At 31.6% G+C, this 26,662-nt stretch overlaps 1 protein-coding gene across 2 annotated transcripts in view; it reads left to right on the top strand.

Annotated features, from left to right (window-relative positions):
• The first annotated feature begins 15,793 nt into the window (after positions 1-15,793).
• Positions 15,794-26,662, top strand: part of LOC111028715 (dachshund homolog 1) — a 127,987-nt gene continuing 117,118 nt past the window's right edge. Inside the window, exon 1 of one of the 2 annotated variants that reach the window (XM_022307448.1) lies at positions 15,794-17,242. In XM_022307448.1, the coding sequence (XP_022163140.1) occupies positions 16,371-17,242 (872 nt within the window). In that variant the 5' untranslated portion in view covers positions 15,794-16,370. The remainder of the gene's footprint in view (positions 17,243-26,662) is intronic. The other variant, XM_022307447.1, reaches the window with a different exon arrangement.

Below are 26,662 nucleotides of genomic sequence, written 5' to 3'. Positions count from 1 at the left end.
TGCCATTTTTCACGTACAATGTATCAATTATTACAAACCTTTGATATTTTTGTACTTGTGCAGTATAAAATATACCAAGTTTGTAAACTCTCACTTCTAGTTTTTTCTATATTATATTTTCGAAATTATAAAACACATAGGTATAGGTAGAACAAGTAGGTAAATGTACAGGTAATTTAACTGCAGCTGGGATCTCTCTGCACTATGTATCAGCACTGAGTTAATCATTTAGATCGCTGTTGCCTTGAATGTGATACACGTCGTATTAATGCTGTTGGTTTTTTTATTATTCATTTTAGCGTTTGATCCTACTTTTGGCAAATAAAAATATAACTCATAGCATGTTATGCATACATTTTATTGATCAATCATTTTTGAGTTTCTTCTGTCTATTAAATATTAATATATTTTGAACATATGTAACATATTATGTATTTAAAAAAAAAAACACATTAAAATGCTCTATTTAGTACAGTTACAAATGTAGGTAGATATACCTATATTACATTTATATTTTTAATTATTACTCAATCCGAAACTTTTGATAATTGGAGTTTGATAATATAGACACTGATTTTGGGTATTCATCGTCATGATCAATAATTATTGATTATACTTCTATTCACAATGACTATATTATTTTCGATCATACATCTTGATGTATTCATATATATTATCTATTATATAGTTTTTATATACGTAATAACTAATAAGCAATAATAATAATGACATGTACGAAGTACCCATTACATGTATAGGCATTTAATTTATTTTATGTTAATCACTTCATGTTTTCAAATGTTTTTAAATATGTGTAAGTCTTTTTTGAGTGATGAGTAAAACGATGAATGATAGTTGGAAGTTTTATATAATATATTATATGTTAAAATTTCATAAAGGATCATTGAATATAATTGTTAATTTGAACTTCTGCAGGTGACTTTTTGATTTTTGATGTCAGTATACATAGTTTCTCTCAGCGTATGAAAAACAATGTAATTTGTGACAATACTTCATACTAAAATAACTAGTTTAATAGAGACTTAATTGTTTTCTTTTTAAATTGCTTTTTTAAGTTTTGGCACTTCTACCAAGAGTATATTGTGTACCTAGAAAAATTTTAAATCGAACATAAGTTATGTATAAATAATAATTTAGTAGAACGACATCATACTAATGTACATGTGAATAATTTAAAATATAAAACATTGAATACAACTTAAAAGGCTATCTACACATGATTTAAAATCATAAAAAATCGGTGTATATCCCAATCAGAAATGTATTATTTATGCCAATATTCATAATGCATAAGCATAAGCTAACCAACAGTTGGCTGGCCCTTATTATATGGGCATAATACTAGCCATAACTTTTTGACAGTACTAAATCAATGCTGAAATTCTGCACTGACAGCCAAGTGCCAAGATGGATATCCATCAACTTCTTAAGGATTGAAACTTAAAAGTTATTATTATGACTATTGACTTTCCATCATCCCAAATTAAATGTCATAAAAGGTATAATTTTGGAATTAAATCATTATAAAACATTTAATGTGTAGTTAATTTTATTATATTATTTTTGGGTCTCGAATATCTTAAAAACATTGAACATTTTTAAAATTATGACATATTGTATTATTGTAGGTTTCATCTCATGGTATTTGAGTGTAAATGAATTAAATTTGAATACGAACATATTTATATAAATCCATATCATATTTATTAGTTAAAAATGACTACTAGGTATATATTATATAGTATTTATACATATTGTATTATATAAATCGTCTTATTCAATAAATGTTAAAAACGTTTTCTCATAAATATATTTTACTACTGGTTAAAATGTGTTACACATCATTTAGTAAATATATTTTAGGTATCGAACACTAGATATTTCATCAAATGCTATGAAATTATATTTTCAAATTTGAATTAAATTATTATTTTCAGATCTGATGAGGTATTAGAACTTAGAAGTGAGACCGAAATAATACTAAAGTGCCAAATACCGGTAATACCCAATAGTTGTGTCCTGTCAAGTTTTTAATGTTTTAATATAACTTTTTGCACAATGATAATTCATTTACTGAGATTGTTTTAAATGTGTGTCATTCTTTAAAATATAATTAGTTACATCGAACATATCCTATAATATAGAAACTATAAGCTATTACATGAATTCATTGATATATACTTTATATAATTATGTACTGCCTGTTCGTGTATAAGATTTATGATTGTTCGAAAATCGAGAGATCTAATAGCTTAAAACAAAAATCGAAACAAAAAGCATTTTTCTTATCTACTATTAATTATGATTGAAGTGGTGTCGATAGCTTAATAATATTTTAATATGCTATTCACGGTGCTGGTAGATACTTTCACATGCATTTATATATCTATATATATTATATACTAATGTGGATAATATGCCATATACCTATATAGTAGGTATATATTTACCGTGTATGTGTGTCTATGTTATGGCTCATTAGAGTTAAATATTTACCGAAAATAACTACATATTAAGTAATTTTATAATTATTATTCATATAGATTTAAATGACAGCCAACATTATATCAAAGCATATTTCTGCTTTTAACGACTTAGCGATTACAGCTGTTTTTTTTTTTTAATTAAAATTTTTTATAAATCGTGACAATTTTTTTTACTATTATATTAGATTATAACTTTTTTATTAAGTTGTAAAAATTACTTTTGAGGTACCACAATATTATTTATATTTAAGTAGGTAAGTACCTATAGATTCATCAAAACCTAAATTCAAATATATTGGCAATACAAAAATTAATGTACTTATAGCGGTGTAGGCACTTTTAAAATTGTTTTCTTTGAGTAGGTGCTTTTATGACTTGTTATCAATCGTTACAAATGTCGAATAATATGAAGTGCAACTGGCAACTATAATTCTCGTACAGTAGTATTTTTTTTAATCTGCTGATTTGTGAAGACTGGCCAAACGTGTATACTGTACATAGGTACCCACTGTATAATAACCGATCGTAAAAAAATTATTTTACGATCTGTACAAAAACTAATAAAATCAAATACAGTATATAAATAAGCACACATTTCTTAAGTATAAGATATCATCGAACAGTTGGAAGATGAAAATCGATTAAACAACATGTGTTAACTATTTGTAATGTTATAATATAATAAAGTTGAATAAGTACATAATAACTAATAATTAAATGTTGCAATTCAAGTGTACCTAACCTATCCATTGCAATATATGTAGATACACCCAGAATAGTAGATTAATAATAATAAATCGGAAGCTCTAAAACAAGACCAAGGTGGATAAATCTAATTTTAAATGATATAAAAATAAATATGAATTTGAATCTAGAATTCTAGGTATTCGTGGTGATAATAAAATTTAGAAAAAAAAATTAGAACTATAATTCTTCGCTTGTAAATCGTGATGTGTTAATAATGCAATACAATAAACCTATAATAATATAATAGGTATAGTTTATAATCACTCGCGACGGGCATGACGTAGGTCATAGAAAATTTGAAATAAGCGCTAAATAAAGAAACTTCTAAATAAAGAATTAGTCTCGTGAAATTGTGGAAAGCAGTGGCTGCTGTCAACGCATTTTGTTAATTTTTTTTTTTAAATAAAAATGTACCCATACCTATATCTATCTCGTACTACATCGTCTACATCGTCGGGACGTCGTCGTTTTCAACTTTTCTCGCAGTGCACTCTAAGCCTGTAACTATATATGTACACAATATTATATGTTTTAGTTATACTACTTATTATGCATACGTCATATAATCGCATGCATATATTCCATAATATACACCATTATATTATATTATATTTTATAAATTTTAATGCACGTGTATGTGCGTATGGTGTACATCGTAGTGTATGGACGCCATACTCGAACGTTTTCGGATTAGACACCTGCCTGACATTATAATAAATTATGTGTTGACCTGGATGTTTGCTGTGCTGTTATTGAGTAAATAAAACGTGTCAATCGTCTTTTGATAAAACTGTCAATATCGAACTATACGTAACAATGGACTGTTTAATTAAAAATATATGTACGTCGTAGATGATTATTATAAATTCTACACAAATATGCGAACGCACGTACATTATAATAATATATATATGAGACACATGACTACAATAAACATATAATACTATATATACCTGTATATAATAATATACCGATATACGTACACGTGTGACCTGTGATTTTATACACAACAATTATTATTTTAAATTATGCGTATCCCTATAGCTGTTATTCGGAAAATTACCTTCATATAAATTGTATTATAATATGTTGTATGTACCTAGGGTTCGAAAAAAAACAGTTTTTTTTTCATTTTAAACAAAATAAAAACAGTTTTTATTGTTTTCTTTTGAAATTTGTCTTTTGAACATGTTTAAAACAATAGAAAATGATATTTCTTTGTTCATATTTTCAGTTGGTAGGTATTGAAAAGTCCATACAAAAAAATCGATGATACGAATTAGTTGAAAATATATTCTGTATAATCCAATCAAATGTATTATTAAACCATTTATTATGGTTATGTTTGGTTGCTGTAAGTTCATGCTAATGTCGAGCTAAATATTAGCAGAATCAAAATCGCAAATATCTCAACATTCCCATCATGACTCAATGGCTGGTGACGAAACTAACCTTAAAAAAGTGTCTTGCGAACTTTGGTGACAGTTTTGCAAATTCATGCCAATGGTGTGCTAAATATTGATGTATCAATGTATGTAGTTGATAATAATATTTTTTCAATTGGTCCGGGTGTTGTGCCAGCCCAGCCTTTCAAACTTTGGGTTTACCTGTTAAACTAATAACATTGAAATTTTAATTTAGCCATTCAAATTCTTGGTAATTTTATTCTAAATATTGGTTCAAACATTTTTTTAAATATTTCGAAATTGTCTTAACGTACGTCTAGGATGTATATACTCTATAATTTTATCCACCCTGTACCCATCCACCATGGAAACGATACTAAAATTAGATATGAAATTTTTTTAAAATTATTTTTAAGTATATAATGTTATTGTTAGGTATCTATTATTTTTGTTTTTAACATTTTTGGACTTTTTAAAAATATAAGTAGGTAATTACTTGCTTAATTTACATTAGCCATTTAAATTATTGATAAAATAAAAATAAATCTGAGTTATCATTTAGATACTACCATTTAGGTAATGAAAAATTAATATAATTAGTTGTTATTATTGAAAAAAAAATAGTATTTGTTCGTCATTAAAATACTCGTTAAGCGTCGAAACGAATCGTAGTTTTTTTTAACCGATCAGGTTTTTATATCATCCTATATACATACCTATATTGTCCGAGAATTGAGGTGTTCGTATAGCATTATTTTATAATATAAATATGTATATATTACTATTATTATTACGTCCTATCAAAGCAGTGGTTTTTTTCCATTGTACCGCGTCGTCGCGTCGACCATTGAAAACTCTATCCGTAGGTACACATTTTTCTCATTGTTAACTTTTTTTCTTGTTTATTTCTTATTTTTTTTTTTTGTATTTGCCCACCTCTAGGCACGAGCTGGGCACGCGATTAATTTTAAACCGTTTTCCAAACAATCGCCGGTGTGCTTACATTGTTTCCAAATTGTTTTCGTGGAAACGTCTTGCGAGCATTATTGTTATTATAACCAATGATATACCGATGTGTGTATACATGTATATATAAAGCAAGTATCCACACGGATTATCCGCTAGGTCATCCAGTAACCCAATAAATAAATAATTTTATTTGCCACTGTATAGCTTCAGCAGAATCTAAAAATAATATGATTAAAAAATAACGTTGTTATCACCCTGCAGTATATTGTATCCTTTGATATTATATATATGTGTGTGTATATATTCAAGGTGAATTGTTTTCTTATGTGCTTATAAATCACAAGGTTAGGTAAAGCCTGTGAGGAGGAAAAGTTTTGCATTTTATCCATTATTATTAGGTTCTGACATTTATAAGCATATAGTTATTACTTATTATAACAGTTATAGAACATACAGTTTACTATTATATGAATACTATTAATTAATTAATTTTATTTTTTTATCTGGTTTAACTATCTATTTTCGGAACATATTTTTGTGATTTTTCCGTTAGGTTTACTGTAGTACAAAATAATATAATATTAGAATGCAATAATGTTTCATAAAGTGCTTAAAAAAAGATGATTTTTATAATAATAATTTTAATTTAATTGATAAAAAGAAAGTTTAGTTTTAAATTAATTTTATTAAAATATTACGTGCTTATAAAAAATGAAAACAATTCATATCCTCCCGCTCATAATGTTATAAATAAATATTCAACTTTCAAATGCTTAAATATGAATTTTAATTTACTAAAAATATTCGTAAAAAAAAAATCAAAGAAAAATTATTATACAATATATACTATGGAACATATTTATGTATACCTACATCGATGGGAATTAACTTTTAACACAGCGGTAGCAGTAATATACATACATATCTAATAATATCTCGCACAGTTTAAAATAAGCTCATATACTATTATTATTCAGTGGTTTCAATTATTCATGTAAATTAAGTTCGATGAGCAAAATAACTATTTCTTCATTTTCATTTATATCAAATAAAATAAGAAAAATAAATATTGTTATGATTTTCGACGCCATCCTGCTACTTTATAAAATATCATAATATAACCGTATAATATTTAATAGAAAACAATAGGTAGATATGGAAATAAAGAAAATGTTTTTTTTATTATTTAGTGGCACTAATGCCTATCTAATCTTATATACCTATACAATGAATACAATCATATTATGTAATATAATTATAGTTAGTTTATCGAATACTATAGTAGCTCTGCAGAAACTGAGTTTATTGCAATATGAAATTTGTAAAATTTTTAAACTAACTCATATAGGTACCTATTTATATACTCGGTCCTTAAGCCTGTGGAAGTTAAGAATAATTAATTACCTACTTATCGATTGTAATATGATAAAAACTTATGATTTGACAATAAGTTGTTAAGGAAAATATGAAAAATCAAAATTGTTTCCACATTTCTAGCAGCCATACTATTAATTTGTTAATCTCGTTTTGTAAATATATTTTATTATTGTTTGTCAAAAATGTAGAACTCTCAGTTCACCCACGCAATCATACGTTTTGTTAGGGGGATTCGCCAGCAGCATGTTGACTTACCCCTATTTTTTCTACGATAATGAGTTTATTCAAATTATAGTTATTTAAATATATATAGGTACTTTAAGTCTAAAGACTGTATTTATATTTATTTACAATTTATACCATTTAAGGAGTGTGATACAATTTTTTTTTATGACACTCACCATTCTTATCGGAAATTGCCAGCGACTATTACAACTATTTTCTTTGAGTTATTAAAATGTATACATATCAAGTATATACATATCAATAATATAGTCTTTAGTAAATAAATAAAATATGAAATGTAATATTGAATTTACTATTTATATTACTCAGTCCATTTTTACAAATTATAAAATATTGACAGAGTCCTATTATACTCACTACAACTTTGAATCATCATTGCCCCCATATACATATATTAAACCTAAACTATGGCAGACCTAGTATCTTTTGTACACAAAGCAAATATTAACTCAAAAACCACTGGTTTGAATTTCGAAATAATGACCTCTGCTGCAGTGTACCATATACGCTGCACCTACGCAGGTATACATGCACAAATATGGCCCCGTAATAACGAGACGACTGTAGAAATATAGTTGGTAGAGTTAGTAACTACCTACCCGTTTATACCCGTGCAAATCGTATTGAAATAAATCATTTATTACGCATATCCGCTCTAGGTGCATTGCAAAAAAATAAAATACCATCGCTATGCGTAATTATTATTGTCGTTTCGGGCAAAGGATTATTATTATTATTGTGTGGTGCAGTGTACAAACGATATAGCTGCTTATGGGGTGTACGCGGTGAAAATAAAAATATATAATAAATATCTATGGTATAATATACACATAGCTGTCGTCGTATTAGGACCGAGTAGATTTGCCCGGGGTCGCGTTCGGTATGCAAAACGGATTCCGAGTCAAGGAACTCGCTAAATGCACCCGCCGACCTTGATAGAAAAGTGATTTAAAAAAATTGTTCCGGTAAGCAGCCTATGCCGGTGTGTACATATGATGTACATAATATTATATACATCTACCTGTGTATAATATAATATATTATTATAACATATAACATAATGTTATGTAGCTGCCGTAGGTGGATCGCGAGCACATTACATCGCGAATGGCGCGGCATTTATACATTATATAGGTACGGCAGGTATCCACAGGTATTAGCTGGTATAATATTATATGCTTTATTATAACCTAACTACCTACCTATTTACTACCGTATTTATACACTATACCGCCACCGCGTCAAATGAAAATGTCGTTAATTTGTTATAATAATAATATGTATATGATTTATCAACGGTCTGCGAGCGGTCACAAATAATGAACATATACTATTATTTTTTTTATTTTTTTTTACCATGGGTAACTATACATAGGTGCTTGCGCGTGTTGTATACAACGAAATCCTCGAAGTATTTTTATAAAAATATACGTTATATTATGATATTGTGTATGTGTAAAAAAAAACCGTTATGGGTACCTACTTGCTCATTATACTATCGTCGAGACAGCCGATATAATATATATGTGTGTGTGTGTGTGTGTGTGCTGTGTAGGTACATAAAATATTATTATATAGATATGAAATATATATACACATACAGTTGGTACATACATGACACACTCACATATACATACAGGTATGGGTATAGTTACACTTTTGTTCCATCTCGCCGTTTTTTATTTTTTAATGTCAAAACATTTTTCGATTAGCCTGTGAGCGCATATTATATATGTATAGAAGGCAGTAAGTATACACACGCATATATATATATATATAGATATGAGTGAGTGTGTATATATTATACTTTGTAGGTACCAGCCACAGTGTTTGTTGTGTGTAGGTACAACATATTATATATATAATATGTACACCTATATGCGGTCTCAAAACTATAAAATAATAGAATCTGTCATATAAGCCACTCAGTAGTAAATCAAAATGTGTTTCAGGGTACAATTTAATGCTTGTAAAAAAATAAATAAAAAAAACAACGAAATAAAAGGAAACTGTAACCGCTTTGTTCGATTGCCCCCGTATATGGAGTATAGTAGCTGGTTGGTATATGTGCACATATTATTATATAGATGATGCATTTATTTTTTTTACTTTTCGCTCGCCCCTTTTCAATTCCGGTATATGCATACAATATATTATAATGTTCCTGCTCGGATGTAGGTACATATTATATACGTACTTGTACTTGTATATGTGTATATATATATAATATACATAATAGGTGAATATATACGACTGGGGCACATAATATGTAGGTAAACCGATGGCGTGCGCATAATGTATACACACTATACACACACTCAAAGACGCACATAGAGTTTTAGCAACAAAAAAAGAGTATTGATAATATTTATATTTATTTATTCCTTTTTCGCGTTTTATAGACGCATATGTATAAGTACCTACTAATACTATTAAATCTATATTATATGTCCGAAGCTCGTGTAGTCACTGTGCATAATTTAAAATATCATTTGAGTACACTCGCATATAGGTACTGCACATATTATGATGTAGCAGTAAATCGGTAAAATATATTTATTTGATTTCGAATTATTATGTCTATAAATATATAGATTATTATAATGTAATAATAATAGATATTGAATATAGGTTCACTGAACATTGAACATGGATAACTTAGCATGCATAGTAATTGTTTCATTATGGTGCTTATATTATAGTCTGTAGATAATTCGATGTATATCATAAATATTGTTGTTTTGGCAGTACATTATAATGTAATAAACGAAATATAATATAATATAGATACCTTCAAACCGGATTGTGTGTAAAAACAAATGAAACGTAAAATAAAACATGGTAGGTATACGGATAAATATTTGATGTTATAGTTTATAATATATATATAATGTAGGCAGGTACCTACCATTATATAATGCAGTTTCATATTTTAATTTATTGTGGTTTTAATGGATTTCCAACAGATAATAACGCTTCCTTTTAATTTTCATAACTTAATTCAAATGTATAGTTTTAATTTATGTCTACCTATATTCATGAAAATATTTCCTATATAGCATATGTCCACAAAACGAGGTACACTCTATAATTAAATTATCCACATTACTCAGTACCTTATACATATTTTTAATCTTGTTCTGCGGGACATTAATGTTTAAACCATAGACTATTGGCTCACATCAATCTCCCGCAGACAACATTTTAAAACATTATAATAATAGATAGAGTACACTGAGTAAAATATGTTACTGAGTTTTAGAGTGTACCCAGTTTTCGTGGGCACACTATATACTATTCATAATAATTTATATGATTTTTGCATGCATTTTGAAATTATTGTTTGTATATTGATTATATTATGTATACCTACGCCTTTACGGTTATTATGGGCATAAATATACTCAAAACACAATTTAAACAATTCGGCTTGTCAGATCAATACAATATTTATTGATCTCCGTATAGCATGTAAGTATTAAGTATTGTTTGAAATATTATTCGTGTCGTGAAGCGTATATATTATATATTAATTTACTTTCTAATCTATTTATTTGTTCCCATTTATTGACATTCATATTTGAAATTTGTATTACCGGTAAAGAATTTATAACGCGTCTTAAGAGTATAAATATGCAATATGCATTATTATAATTTATATTAATTAAATAGCAGGGTAAAATATTCGTTGTACTCGAACGAAAAAAGTTATCAAAGTTTAACCTAAAATTTATTTGAATATTTGTGATAATCTTTTAACGCTATGTATCTAATAAAATACTATTAATTAAAATAATTCCGTTCAGCATTCTCTGCAGCATTACGTATAATAATTAATTATCGCAAAAAAAAATCAAATATTTCATAAGCTAGCACTACAATTAGTTGCAAAAGTAATATTTTTAATTCACTAGGTTAAACGTAGTTAATGTGTGTCTTAAATGAGTTTGAATAAATAATGCTCTGAAAGAATCCGCAGCAGCACATTTATTCAAATATAAATATAATATAGGTACATCGCAAAAACCAATTAATTGAAAATAATTGAATTCCAGAGTTATTATAGTCAATAGATTTTCATGCTAGTATGAGTATACACTATGTATATAGTGGAGCAAGATAATATATAAATGTCTCTGAGACCATAGTTTCACTGCGTTAATAACATTTGATTTTAAAGCATGGATCGCCCTATATATTTATTTTATTCTTTATCAGTCAACCGAGGTCTCAGACCACGTGCAAGTAATTTTTGATAATTCGGTTCATTAAACATGCATTGTTTGAGAAAAGTTTTTGAAATTTAAGTCAGACATTTTTATTCGGAAAAAAATTAACTAGGATATAATACATATATATTTATACGTCAGAGCGTATAGTTATACCTAGTATAATATATAGTATATACATATATACAGCTTAAACTTTTTATGCTTACTACATAATATGTGGCAGTGTACGGTACCTATATATATTATTAATTAGAAAATGGGGATACCCTGCTACATTTTATGTTTAGGTAGATGAATTATTGTGCGTTAACTGCAACGCTGCAGGCAGGTACCCACTTGAATAATTCATATAGACAATAGATTTATATAAGTACCTAAATTTATTTCTATATAATTATAACAATTTTTACCGAAAAATAGAAATTTTATTCAAATTATTGCACCGTTATATAAAGAAACCGCCATTGAAGTAAAAACCATATAATAATAGTCATAGGTATAATAGTATATTGTATAGGTATATATAGTACAATTTAGTACAGTATAATAATTAATAGTTGTATTATTCATAGTTTAGTTTATAAAAATAATTATCTTATTTTGTAAATATTATTATAAGTTAGTCAACAATAATTTTTTTAGATAAACCTAGGAATATAGGGATGAAACTTATATAGGTAATCATAGTTCCTACTTAGGTACATACTGCAAATTGCAATATGACACTGCAATGCAGTTACTCATTTGAGCCACTTTATAACTTATGGTATGAGTTTAGAAAATGAATACCTATAATATCTTAAAAAAAACGTTCTGCTCATAGGTATATTACATAGTTTTCAAATTTGTAATCATAAAACAATCATTATTTAATTAGCTCTTATTCGATATCAAATTATAAGAATGACATATATTATAAAATATTAATATCTCTATAAGTATTTTATATTGCCATCTTAAATAAAATTTTAAAAAAACTTGGTGCTTGGTCGTACGCTCAAACTGCGGCAACGTTCTAAGCGTAAGTACCGGCCGTTGTTGCTAGCACTCTGATGGGTGACCACCACTCGGGTTTTTAGCAACACATCCTTGCCATACATACAAATATGTATTTAGTATCAATCCTTCATCCCCTACAGCTAATGGCCATAATTGTCGGGCTTTAGATCGAAAAAAAAACTTAAAAAGCATGTTTCTGCTCCTATATACATATATATATTAATTAATAAGATACTTGGATACCTATAGAATACGAAACATTGTTTGACTGTAGCTTTAAATATCAGACATGAATTATTTATCATATCGTTTTATTGACGTATAATTAAATTTTGAAATAATTTCACCGTTTTTGAACTCTATTCCAATATATATATATATTATATATAAATAGGTTCGTTATAGTTACTTACAATTTTTAGAATATTAATAATTTGAAGTAGGCTGTGACCATATTATATTATGTGTGAGAGTTATTAATAGAGGTAGGATTTTGGTGACTCTTGCATTTTTTTTCTCTAAGTGTACAATTCTAACCAAAACTAAATTTGTTTCGTAATATAACAATTTAAAATATGTAATTTTTATTTTGCATTTTATTGCATTTTTAAGGTCATTTTTACGTAATATTACAAATATGACGTTTATTTTGTGTATTTAAACTAATTTTTGTTTATTTTAAGCTTTTTTAATATGTGTTTTAAAGGTAATCCCAAATATTATCTACATGGGCAATTACCTACTCCAGTCTATTGATATTGAAAAAGTAATATAATTAATTGTCATTTTATCCGATAAGATTAAATATCGAACGAACCCATAACTATTTAGGTATACAATAGTAGCTTTAGTAGTGAATTCGACACGTACCTATGTGGTTCTACCGATCTTAACTGTAGAAAATGCCAAGAATTAAGTCAACAGTAGGAAGCTGTTTACGTAGTTTTTTGAGCGAGTTTGGTGCCGATATTTTTTCTACGGACGGTATGGTGATTTTTTGTAAAGTTTGTAATGTCGCAGTTGCTTCCGAAAATACATTTACAATTCAACAACACATTAGTAGAGATGAGCATGCCCGTGGAACTCAACGAAAACTGAATGAAGTGAAACAAAACAATCAAGTAGGCACCTACTATCATCTAATTTAACAAATAATAGTGATCAAACGTCATTTAATTTAGAGCGTTTCATTAGCTGCTTATATTCCACTTGCTAAATTAAATAACACAAAGTTTTTGAAATTTTTTAGAAAAAAATATAAAATTTAAAATCCCCGACAAGTCTACATTGCGTAAAAATTATGTTGAAAAATGCTATTTAAATACAATACGAAATATTAGACTCTATATGTTGGCGATAAAAAAATTAATAACTTATTAATGTTAAATTTAATAATAATATATAATATATTATAATGCACCTATATTATTATACAACTATAATTATATAATATTATGCAAATTCAATTAAATGCTTTTGTGATGGTTTGCCGAATTATCCGAGTTAATCCACGATTATAGCTTCAATTAGTGCGTAAAAAAAGACTACGAACCCTGCAAATTCATACTAAAATTAATTAATAATACTAATTCATATTATAATACAATATACCTAATATGTATTACGAGTTCTACAAGTGTTGAAGGGAGTGGGTGTAAATGTGTAATAGTTTTATAGCCATAATGCCATATAGTCAACATTGTCACGACCACAACGGCGCCACACCATAATATATCTCCAGTGTCTCATATATTATAATATAACCATCAGTATTGGTACTAAAACCACGGTAGACAAACGTATAGGTACATAAACTGATGCAGATAGGTACAAAATATACCAGTAACTGGTATAGTGTACATTTTGTTTGTATACGTATGCAGGTAAAATATATTTGAAGTTTGAAGTATTAAATAAATAAATACAATAATACAAATTATACTATGGGGGTAGGTATAGGTATAGCCGTATAGGTATATATTTAATCTATAATATATAGTTTTACGGTTATCAGCTATATCATCACGACCGGGACGGCGTATAACACCACCTCTTCAGTCACGTATTATATATATAGGCAGGTTAAGGGTTGGCCTGGCTATGGTGGCAGACGCATCTGGGTGATCTACGCCTGGGATTATAACTAATTCATGTTTTTAGATTATTATTATTATCTGAGTATGATTAACAAATTGTTACACGTCACAGTATAACATCAATTAAGAATCATAACTATATATGAATTTGTATTATATAATAAAACAATACGAAAGCTATTTTTTTTTGTGGTAGTTGCGTACAAAGTGCCTTTATATGGACGACCCAAGTCTGAAAAAGTGTAAATACGGCCCTGGACACGACGACGGGCCTTTTAAAAATAAAATAAAAACGAACGAGTTTTTTTTTTGTATATAATAATATCCGTTGGGGCGGGCTCGTGCAAAAATCGATTTGGACACGAAAACTCTGTGCGCGCGTTAATTTTTTCCAATTCTCTATATATATTTGACCCATTTCTTTGCCCGCGTCCGTCCGTCACCCGACCGCCGGCGCCGCGAGGGGTGCAATTTTCGCGCGCGCGGCGAGTTGCGGTCGAGTGCGGCGGGAGCGCCGCCGCGGCACTGCTGCAAGGTGCTCGGCGCGGAGTGTGGCCGGGGTGGGGGGGGAGAAGAGCGAGGAGAGGATACAAAGGGGTTGGACACACGAGCGATATTTGCCACACAAAAGTAAACGGCGCGAACAGCGAGAGACAGAGTTATATATTATATTATATATTACGGTACGAGTGCGAGAGCGATGGGGACGCGGAGAGCGAGCGACAGGCGAATTCACACAAACACACGCGGGCGCGCGCGCGCAGACACATATTTTATACGATATATACGTTTGCAGCGCGGAAGAACAAGCGGCGCAAAAGGAAAAATGGGGGAAAAAAATAGTTATAATAGTAATAATAATCATAAAAACGAAGAAATATTATGCATCACACGTGTGTGTACGGGTGTGTGTACGGGTGTGTGTATGTGTGTGTGTGTGTGTGCGTGTGTGTGCGCGCGACGTGCGGAGCGGAGACAGTCAGAGTCGTCGTCGTAGTCGTCGTCGCCGCCGCCGTATCACTCCAGCGGTGGCGGACGGGGGCGGAGCTCCGGGGCGCCGGCCGCGCGGGACGGGGTTCAGCGCCGGTGGGCGGAACCGTCGCGGCCGCGGCCAGCCAATGGTGCGCGTCCGGCGCGGTGGGGGAAATTCGGCGAGCGCGAACGCGGCGGCCAACGCGACGGCCACGGCGGTAGCAGCAGCAGCAGCAGCAGCAGGAGCCGCCGAACACCGCCGCAGACGGCCGCGCCCGCAACAGTCGCGTTCCAACCGTACCGCCGCCCGGTCGCTAACCGTCGCCCGGCACACCACGCAAACAGTCATAATAATATTAGTATCGTTGTACGCGCGACTATACTCACACAAGCACGTCGCATATTGTACGTTACGATAATTTCCGCGCATTGTCGGGTGTGTGTCCGAGTGATCTGCGCGAGTTGCCGGAAGTCACCACACTGCCGTATAATCGTTTCGGTGTCGTCGATAAATTATAATTTTTTTTTTCCCCGTTTTTCCGCGCATGTCGACGGTATCTGTATTGCAGCTACTATCGACTCGATCCGGAAATCGACCGCCGTATTTGTTTACGCGCACCCGCGCGAGTGCAGTGATAATTATACTTCAGTATAGTATTGCGGCAGTGCGTTTATTTATATTTTTTTTATGTACATTACTTGTCATATAGGTACGCGCTTATCGCGATAGTTTAGGCACATAATCGGTATTTCGCTGACTCGATTCGTTTCGACTGACCTCGGCACATCATAGCGTCGCATCATAATATCGTCTGCACCATGATCATGGATTCGTCAAACGCCGGTGCGGAGTCGACCGGCTCCGGCAGCGACCGCAGCAGCAACGTGTCGACTAGCCCGCCACCGCCGTCGTCCACGTCGTCCCAACAGCAGCTACAGCAACAGCAAATGCAGCAAATGCAGCAGCAACCGGCCACGGGCCCGTCGTCGGTGGGTGGCGGTAGCAGCGTGGGTGGCAACAAGGACGGCAGTCCTAGGGATGAAAGGGGAAACAGCCCGATGATGAGCCTCATCAACCCATCGCAGCACCACCCGATCATCACGCCAACGCGAGGTCTTAGCCCGCCGGTGGCGCAGACGTCCACGCCGGTGGTGCCGGCTCCGGTATCGTCGATGAGCACGCTGGCATCCCGCATACCGATGGGACTGTTCAATTCACTGGTGCATCACTCGTCGCCACTCGACCTGATGGCCATGGCACATCACCACCAGCAGCAACAGCAACAGCAGCAGCAGCAGCAACAGCAACAGCAACACCCGTCATTGCAGCAGCAGCAGCAACACCCGCCGCGGTCGTACAACAGCCCGCCGCCGATCAGCAGCACTGACCCCGCTGCCAACGAATGCAAGTTGGTCGAGTACCGTGGCCAGAAAGTGGCCGCGTTCATGATAGCCGGCGACACTATGCTGTGTTTGCCGCAGGCGTTCGAGCTGTTCCTCAAGCACTTGGTCGGCGGCCTGCACACCGTTTACACCAAGCTCAAGCGGCTCGACATCGTACCGCTTGTGTGCAACGTGGAACAGGTACGCATACTCCGTGGCATGGGCGCCATCCAGCCGGGCGTGAACAGGTGCAAGTTGCTTTCGTGCAAGGACTTCGACACGCTATACAGAGACTGCACAACCGCCAGGTAAGGACGTTACGATAATATATTATTTATTATATTTACATCACAAAATTATATTATTATATACCTGTAATATTTATAAAACTTTTGGCGGTGACGACAATTTAGGCAGGCAACTATTTACCTTATAGGCGATGTAGGTGAATTTGAGGGATTTTTGGAGACTTAAACTTTTTGTAGATACCATTATTCGTATATTATGAAGAATATATTTAATATGACGTGTTCCACGTGCGACCCTCGAATTATTTAAAGGACTTTAACGCATTCGCCTTTGCAAAGTCACTATATAGAAATATATTTTATACACATGTATAAAGTATTGTGGGCGGATTCCTGAAATTTAACCCTTGCTCATTCATTCCGGTCAATACCTCTAATTTCTCATTGGGAGCAACCCTATAATTTTCCATTACCTATATAGGCATAAATATGAATCCAAAAGGTGCGAGGCGGACAAATTGCGTTTCCTGTGCACGACGCGAGTATCTATATATACATATAAAAGTATGATAATACCTATACATTATGTAGATGGACATATGTATAAATCTTCGTGCAACGCTTTCGAAAATTATGACTATAAACACCCGGCTCGGTTTAGGCGTATACACCAGCTATAATATACACGTAACCCCGTAATTGTCGGTTTTAAAACTATCTGTAAATGTAATACAATAACGACTATATTAAATGTATATATATATATATATATATATATGGTATATACCAGGAAGAGTGGAAAACGATACGAATAATAATCGTAAAAGCTCATCGCATATAGAATTACCCACCGTTTTCGCGTGTAAATAATATACGCGCCGATGATTTTCCCCCTTTAATTCACTGTAGAAGAGCAGCTTTTGGGGGTTGGAAAACACGTGTTGCATTTACAGACAAACCCCGACGACAATCGCATTTATAAAACCCTTGACAGATTTTATTACACCCAAACGGAAACATCGTCCGTAAACCGTATTCATCCCATTTATTTTTACTTATTCAAATCGCACGTGTAAATACACCTATAAACAGATTCCATTACATATGAAAACACGACAGCGTTACCTTCACAGTGTTAAAATCACATTTATTTATATAAAATAAATAGATACTTATATTCTCAAATCAGCCGTATTATTTGTATCTAAATATGGGTTATAATATATTGGAAAAAATCAGACTTATACATTTGCATCATTTGCCTATAAAACTTGTGCAGGGCTAAACATATTATTTATTTCAGTGTTCTTTGAAATTATCAATTTGTGAATGTATGTATAGGTAGGATTGAAGTTAGAATTTGTTATGTACGATTTGTCTAAAAGAAACATTATCATTATTTTCAAGTGCAATATTCATCATATTTTTCAAGATGTGTATGATACAAAATATAGGTAATATGAATTTTAACGTGATCAGTCGTGTGCAGCCCAATATGCGTACAGGCATATATATGGTATAAATCGCACCCACCGAAAGAATAGAATAAACATACCAAACATATGGTATTACACCTATGTCCTATAATATATATAAAAAAGTATATTGGTAGGTTCTCAACCTATAACTCTGTAGCTCTGATTGTCAAAAAAAAATATGAGTAGCGGTATGATATAGATTTAGGTATTATAAAAAGAAAAAAAAATATATAGATACATTGTAGGTATACCCATTGGTATATAAATATATGCTAACGCGGGAGTGTTCGGTGGAGCTTATATAATATATACCTATAAAAAATTGTCGAGTGGCCTATAGTAGGTACAGGCACACACTGCCACAATATGGGGTCGCTGTTGCACAATATATAAGGGGGAAATAGCAGCCGAAAGGGTTATTTGCCAGTAGAGAAATACATATTGTTACAAAGGAATAAAATATACAATACTATATATACGTCATATATTATAATATGTATTAACTACATCGGGGAGGAAACGTATATACATATTATATTATGTGAGTGCGCGCGCGTATGAATAACAATAAAATTGCGCTGGATCACGCGATCGACGAGCGCATGCTATAGATCAATTAAGCAAAACGCGCGGGGCAAATATATAAATCCTAGGGACTTATACATTGTGCCCACCCTTAATACAAGGTGGCGTGGTTCCTGTATTACTTACCATATTATATTCGACTTCCAATGCACAGAATATATGCTGTAGGTAGGCGAACTGCACGAAGACTGTCCAAATCGTTGTTATTTTATTTAACTACTTTTGTTGCAATAACATATAACTTAAAAAATAAAAATAAATTAACGCTAACGGCGCGGCGCCTATACCTATATTCCACATGGGGTTGTACGGTTTTGTTTTTTGTTTTTCTTTCATTCATTTTTCAAGAGTGTACCTATTTAGTATTTATATATATTATGCATAGGTTGGTAACTTTATATTCCTAAAACAACAAACAATTGCTTCCTTACCTATATATTGTTTCAATATATATTATAAATACTTTTTTTTACTTCTATTTTTTATACATTAGGTATACTCATCATTATCTGTCCCCACCAGTATAATATTAAATTTGAATATCGATTAGTACAATAAAGTTATTGTGGGTTCCTATATAATATGTATAGTTAGTTAATTACAACCATTTTCTTTATTCTTTCTTTATGTGCATTGTGTATTGTTGAAGTGCTAAATTATAAAAAAGTATATGTCAATTGTGCGGATGTTATATAACATATTTATATATTATGTTAATCGAAATATAATGGTGTCTCCTTATTAATAATTGTTCGGCTTGCCTATAATAAAGTATCTTTGAAATGATTGCATGTTTCGATAATGACAACGCATTAAATATTACATATTATAGGTTGTATATAGGTTAAACTATATTTAATGTATAGATGCATTTTTATTTTCTAATAGATTTCTATAGTTAATTTTTAAAAATTATTCAAGTGTATCTTGAACATGTTTGTTTTGATTATTATTACATCATTAGAGGTTGAATTTATTAATATTATTGATTCAAAGTTCGAAACCCTGCAGCGCCATTTTAAAATAAACCGTCACACGTTAAAATATTTGTACATAAAAAATTCAAAATTTTAAAAAAAATACAACAAAGTTTGGTTTGAAAAGTCAATCTGCATAATATATACCTACTATACAGATTCATACAATGTACATAATTTAGTACCTATATATTATATGAAGTTTGCATAGATGACCTAACGTATAAACGACGCGTGCAGTACCTATACATAGTACGTTTCATTTATAGATATATTAGGTTTAAAGTCTTAATCATCAATTATAGTCAACTATTATCATACAATAATATATGTATATACGCGCATATAGTACCTACCTATAAACGGTAACGCTTAATGTGTTTTATGATAAGTTCTTTGCAACAATGGCCACCTGGATATATTATTTTGTAGTCGAATTCACTTTGCGATGGTTTCACCGTGGCTAGACATCATGATCTCAAGGTGAAAATTAATAACGCTCAAGCTATGCGTTTATTAATTTTTTACATGGGTCGTTAAAATCATATACGCATATAATCATTTTACACATAAGTAGGTAGGTACATACGTTTATTGTAATAATCTCATATTATATATCTGCCTATACTTACCTATATTTGAAAGTTATCGGCACGGACAGCACGTACCTATTCTTATATGTTCAGAATATGGATGCCGGAAGCGACATAATATTAGACTAATATATTATATAATCGAATAATATTAAATAACATCATAGCATTTATGTTACGATAACGATGATGGTGTTGAAACAAATCTGAACAAAAGCCAGGCCCGTTTGACAGAAAGATACCCAGTGCAATCATAATTATATAAAAAAATAATATTATCTCATATCTCATATATAACTCGCTTAGCTTTTTAAAGCCCGTTTCGAAGTCCGTTTCCGTTTACATATAATTATTATATTTTGTTGAAGTTCATGCGCATCATACTAGCCGACGATGATTGAAAAGCGTCATCGTGGCTTATCGTTTCCGTGCACTTAACGAACGTCTGAGTAGTCGACTTATGTTAAACGGTTCTACGCGAACAATAATTTGACGCGAGTAGGTATGGGTCAGGTATCTGGTATATTATACCTACATTATATGTATATTTATATTTTATTTGTGTACAGGTGACGACTGACGGTAGATATATATGTATAATAAATATATTACAATGTAGATCCCATGTCTTATCGAGTGTCTTAGATATGTAGCTATAGCCATGCAGGGCTTTATACACGGACTTACGTAGGTACTAGTATATAATAATAAATTAAGTAGGTAAATCAGCAGCTCTCCGAACTGATATAACGTAAAAACTCTTTCGGAAACTACCCTTATTATTATGTATTTATTAAAGTATATTTTAGAATATAGGTATTAATTATTATTATTGTAATGCGGTCAAGATGTGAGGATCATAGCCGAAATATAACTTTTGAACTATTTCTCAAGACTTCAAAATACGATTTATAGGACCACCTACGCTTAACGTGTAATAGATCTAACGGAAAGTATTAGTAGAGTAGTTAAGCACAAACTATTAAAAGAAGCGAATTTCAACACATTTTTTTTCAAAAATCTCGGGGCAGTCAACTATATATATTTCATTGATAATAATATACACACATATATACATTTTGTATCGTAGTTATTGTGCACCTTATATGCTAGTGAATCAATTATGTCCATACAAACTATTTCAATACATATTTTCATTAACTATACACAATAAATAATAATATGCATTCAATGATAATGTCTACATTGTTGCGATGATCATTTTACTGTAGCCGTCTTGAGACGCGCGACGATTTCAAGACTAATTATTTGTGCCGGACTAATTATTAATATTATTATTATTATCGGTGATTAGGCACCGTGTTATTATCGTACATAATATTATACAATATTATTATAACCTATTCGTGAACGGTGCTCCTACACCACGTGTGTACACTGCTGTGGGTTCATAATATTATAATATTATATTATACCTATATATAGGCTCCACCGCTTTTTTTTACCGGACGCAACTAAGACTGCTTAAGACGCGTATGCCCGTTACAAACAGCCGGTGTAACGTTTCGATGATCACAGAAATACGATATTTTTCTTCTTCTTTTTAAACGACGACGACGCGTCGATAATAGTATAGACAGGCACTTAGTTTTCTGCGCATTAGGCAGGTAGATATTATAGGTACATATGGATTATAATTTATAACTTTTTATGGGTTATTATTGAATATACCAAATAGTACATATTATTAGAATTGCATGAGTATATATTATACCGCAGTGGTGAATTATATTTTGATTCTGATCCGCATATTTTTATTGTTATTACTATCACAACAAGGTGTCTATATAGAAAATGTATTGTACTAATATAATTAGCCTGTTAATTATCATTTGTATGTACCTAATATGCGACATGTTACTAATATTAAATTAAAACGAAATAAACCTAAAAAATGATAGGTATACTTAATTGTTTATAAATTATAAGTGACAAATATCGAATTAGGTAAATATTAAATGTATATAATTAACGATAGAATTAAATAAGTGTAAGTATTTAATTAAATTATTTTTGTCTTGTCAATGTTATATACACAGTCAAAAATTGTATACATTTTGGTTTCGACTTTTGAAAATATCAAATCAATTTAATAATCAACCTGAAAATTTTTTAAATGTTTTATATATATATTATGGTTCTGTTACAGCGTATACCATGGGCCATAATAAAATGTAACAATGTGATTTGGGTATTACAATGGATTAATAATTAAACAAGAATACGGTTTTATTAGATTTTAATGTTTTCAAAACCAATCTGAGGGATTTTATAAAATGCATTCAAGTGTAGTCTGTTCAGTCGTTATTAATTAGTTATTATTGTAAACGATGGAAAACAAAATATAAAATAACGAACAATGCGCGTCAGTGTACAATACGTAAAAATATTATTTATATAAATATTATTATATTTTGGTAAAACTGTAATCAATTTATTAATTAATTGTTGGTTTTTTAATTACGGTTCCGTGAATAGTTATATTTTATTAATTAAAGCATTTCTATGTTCCCAATAAAAGAAAAAAAACAAGCAGGCATGTATACCTATATACATGGTACAATAATAAAATCACAATTAATTGCACTTAGAAACACCACATATTATAATATCTTCATTAATAATTATACCCACTCGCTGTTATATATCTATATGTATCTTTTTATCTACCTGATGTCATAAGCTTACTACCGTTAGCCGTTGGTAGTATATCTATAAGCTAATGACTATCATACAGTAACATTAAAATGTGATTACAATAAACTATTATAACTATTATTGCTATACTTACAATATAGGTGTATTGTTTGAGAAGGATGTGAATGTCTCTGAAAGTATATTATAGAATATTATTATACATTATACTTACCTTATTTATAACAATAATACTTAGGTAGGTATGTTAAGTTTTTAATACTTACTTAAGTACGATTACCTATACGAATGTTAAGAATAATATGTACAAGTGGTTAATATTTGTACAAAAACCTAGTCTAGATTATATAATATTTAATAATAACTAATTATTAGTGACGATCGTACACGTTTTTTGATAACTATAATCATATCTAAATCAGAATTAAAGCAATTCTAAACAACAAACAGCTAAGTAAACGCTAGCCGTCTATATTAGATCGAACATATTTTGTTAGACCAAGTTTTTGCTCTCAAATTCTATGTGTTAAACCTGCTGCATACTTTCGAGATCACGAGAAGGGAAAAATAAATAAGATATTCACGTTCCCGTTCTCGTTCCTTAAAGAATTAGTGGAATCCTTTCCTTTCTGATTTTCCCAAAAATGTATAGTGATTGATTCCAGGAACGCATTCCTTCTTGAGAACAATCTTCTTGTCGTGAAATTTATACTAGAAGTTTAAAGGTAGTATTTTCGGCGACGTACCTATCGCTTACGCAAATTATCGTATATACCTACACATTATATTATATAGATAGAACTCTGTAGACTGTAAGTCTAGGTGCCATCCGTGCAGTATATAGACAATGACGCATAATTTCAGCGATAGATATGTGTATAAATATATTATAACATTATTATTACATAATTCGGGTGGTTGACGCGCGCCGCGGGTTATGCGCGTTGTGAATGGACGGGTGAGCTAGTGTATAGCGATTGAATGGAAAACGCGGTACAGCGAATAACACACACACACACACACACACACACACACACACACACACACACACACACACGCCGCACGCACACACATGCACAGATATATATATATAATATATTGTAGCAAGTGACACAGAAAGAGAGCGAGACAATGCGATGTCGGGCGGTGGGAAAACCCGAGCGGAGGCGTATACCGCGGCGGCCAACAGGTGGTCGGCCAGACGGACAGACAGACAGACGAATACTACGCGGCACGCACACAATCGTACACGCGGGCAATAGTATTCGGCTCGGCGGCATGAATGGCGAGAGCGACGGCACAAGACAGAGCGAGACCGATAGGGAGAGAGAGAGAGAGAGAGAGAGAGAGTCAGAGTCAGCAGCAGCGGTGCAATAGTAGTCTGTGTCTCTTTGACGCGGCGGCGCGATACGATTATATCGCATATATATATATGCATTCGTTTCAATTCCGAATGCACTCAGCGCGAGCGTCACGCCGGCTGTGGTTTTTCCCCGTTTTCATTTCCAGTCCGATTGCTGTGCGAGCAGCGCCAGGCCGCGTCGCACTCCCGTTTTCTCGCCACCGCCGCCGGATTACGATAAAACACGCGTCACGATCTAGCAACCGCCCCGAATTTTGTATCATTTATCGTTAAATGGGGAGTTCTAGAATTGTGTGTTATTAGCGACATGTATTAATATTAGAGCAAATTTACCTATATTATCAGACATGAAGGTAAGACCCTTTTCAATTTTTTACATCCGTTTTATTTCGATGTTTTAATTTTAAACAGATATATGAGCATTTTCAAATTTTGATATTCCTCATACTCATATATTTTGCTTCAAAATTAAAATCCTTTAAGTTTAATAAAATATAGGTCAATTCTCTCCAAAACTAATACTAACAATTCAAAATTGGAAGTGCAGCTGACTACACATTTTAAAATCATCTTAATATACCAAGGTTTTCATAATATCACCTAAATTGTCTTGTTTCACTCTCCAAACATATATTATTTATTTCCAATGATCTCATTTTTACGAAAACTGTATAGAAATAATGTGTCTTGTATTTTATTCTGCGCAGGCAATATATTATATTATAATATAGACGTATACGTAGACGCGGTGATGACGCAAAAAATATAAAATATTATAAATCGTTTGCAGGAAATTGTACCTGTACTACTGCAATGCCACTGTTACCTTCATCGACAGTTTAAATGAATATTGAATATTATCGATTTACGTGCTTACCTATTTATATTATATACCTATCAAATATGTAAATACATGCCGTTACGCGGAAAACGATCACGCGTATTATCGTTTTGTATTTTATTATGCTATATTATAATAATAATAGAGTCCCAAGATTATACAGCATAATACTATTACTATTATCATTTTTCCGTTGACAAATACAAATTTCAAAACGCTTCATAATACAATTTATCGCGGTTTTAGAAATGCGCGTGTGATGTATTATAATACGCCATATTATCATAATGACTGCGAAACATCCTGTTTTTAGCATATGCATTTACATACCCACATATGGGTACCTCACGATGATAGATAATAATATTTTGACTAGCGAATTATGTTTTACCCGGTTGACAGCGGTAACACGTAATAATCTAACATAATTTTTCAATCAGTCTCCAAACTGTTTTCCTTACATTATATATGTATATAGCACATATTATAATATTCACCTATACAAATACACAATATATGTATATATATATATATATGGATATATAAATCCCCATGTACGTCATGGACGTGATTTATAAATGTATGTGTATAGGTAGGTACTGTAATATAATATTATATTCTAGATCTTAATACCTGTACGTATGTGTAGTGTATATATTTTATTATACGACAATATAATATATAATATATACTATAGATGTTGCGTTATCTCCGTCTACAATGAAAATATATTACTTATTTTATATACTTTAATACATTATGGGTATATTATTAATACAGCTCTGCATGTGTATATGTACATAGTATAATACAGTGGTGGTATTATACTGGTATATTATACATAGATTATAGGTATACAGTATAAATGTGTTGGCAATATTTTATTTACCTAATATATACAGTTTTGAATTGTGCGTACCTGTCAATAAATATAATTTCACTAAACAATTGTATCATAGTGAAGTCT

The sequence above is a fragment of the Myzus persicae genome, unplaced genomic scaffold (genome assembly GCF_001856785.1).
Source record: "Myzus persicae strain clone G006 unplaced genomic scaffold, MPER_G0061.0, whole genome shotgun sequence".
NCBI lineage: Eukaryota > Metazoa > Arthropoda > Insecta > Hemiptera > Aphididae > Myzus > Myzus persicae.
Note: the sequence above shows the minus strand (reverse complement) of the source record. Positions and strands in the feature narration are given on the sequence as shown.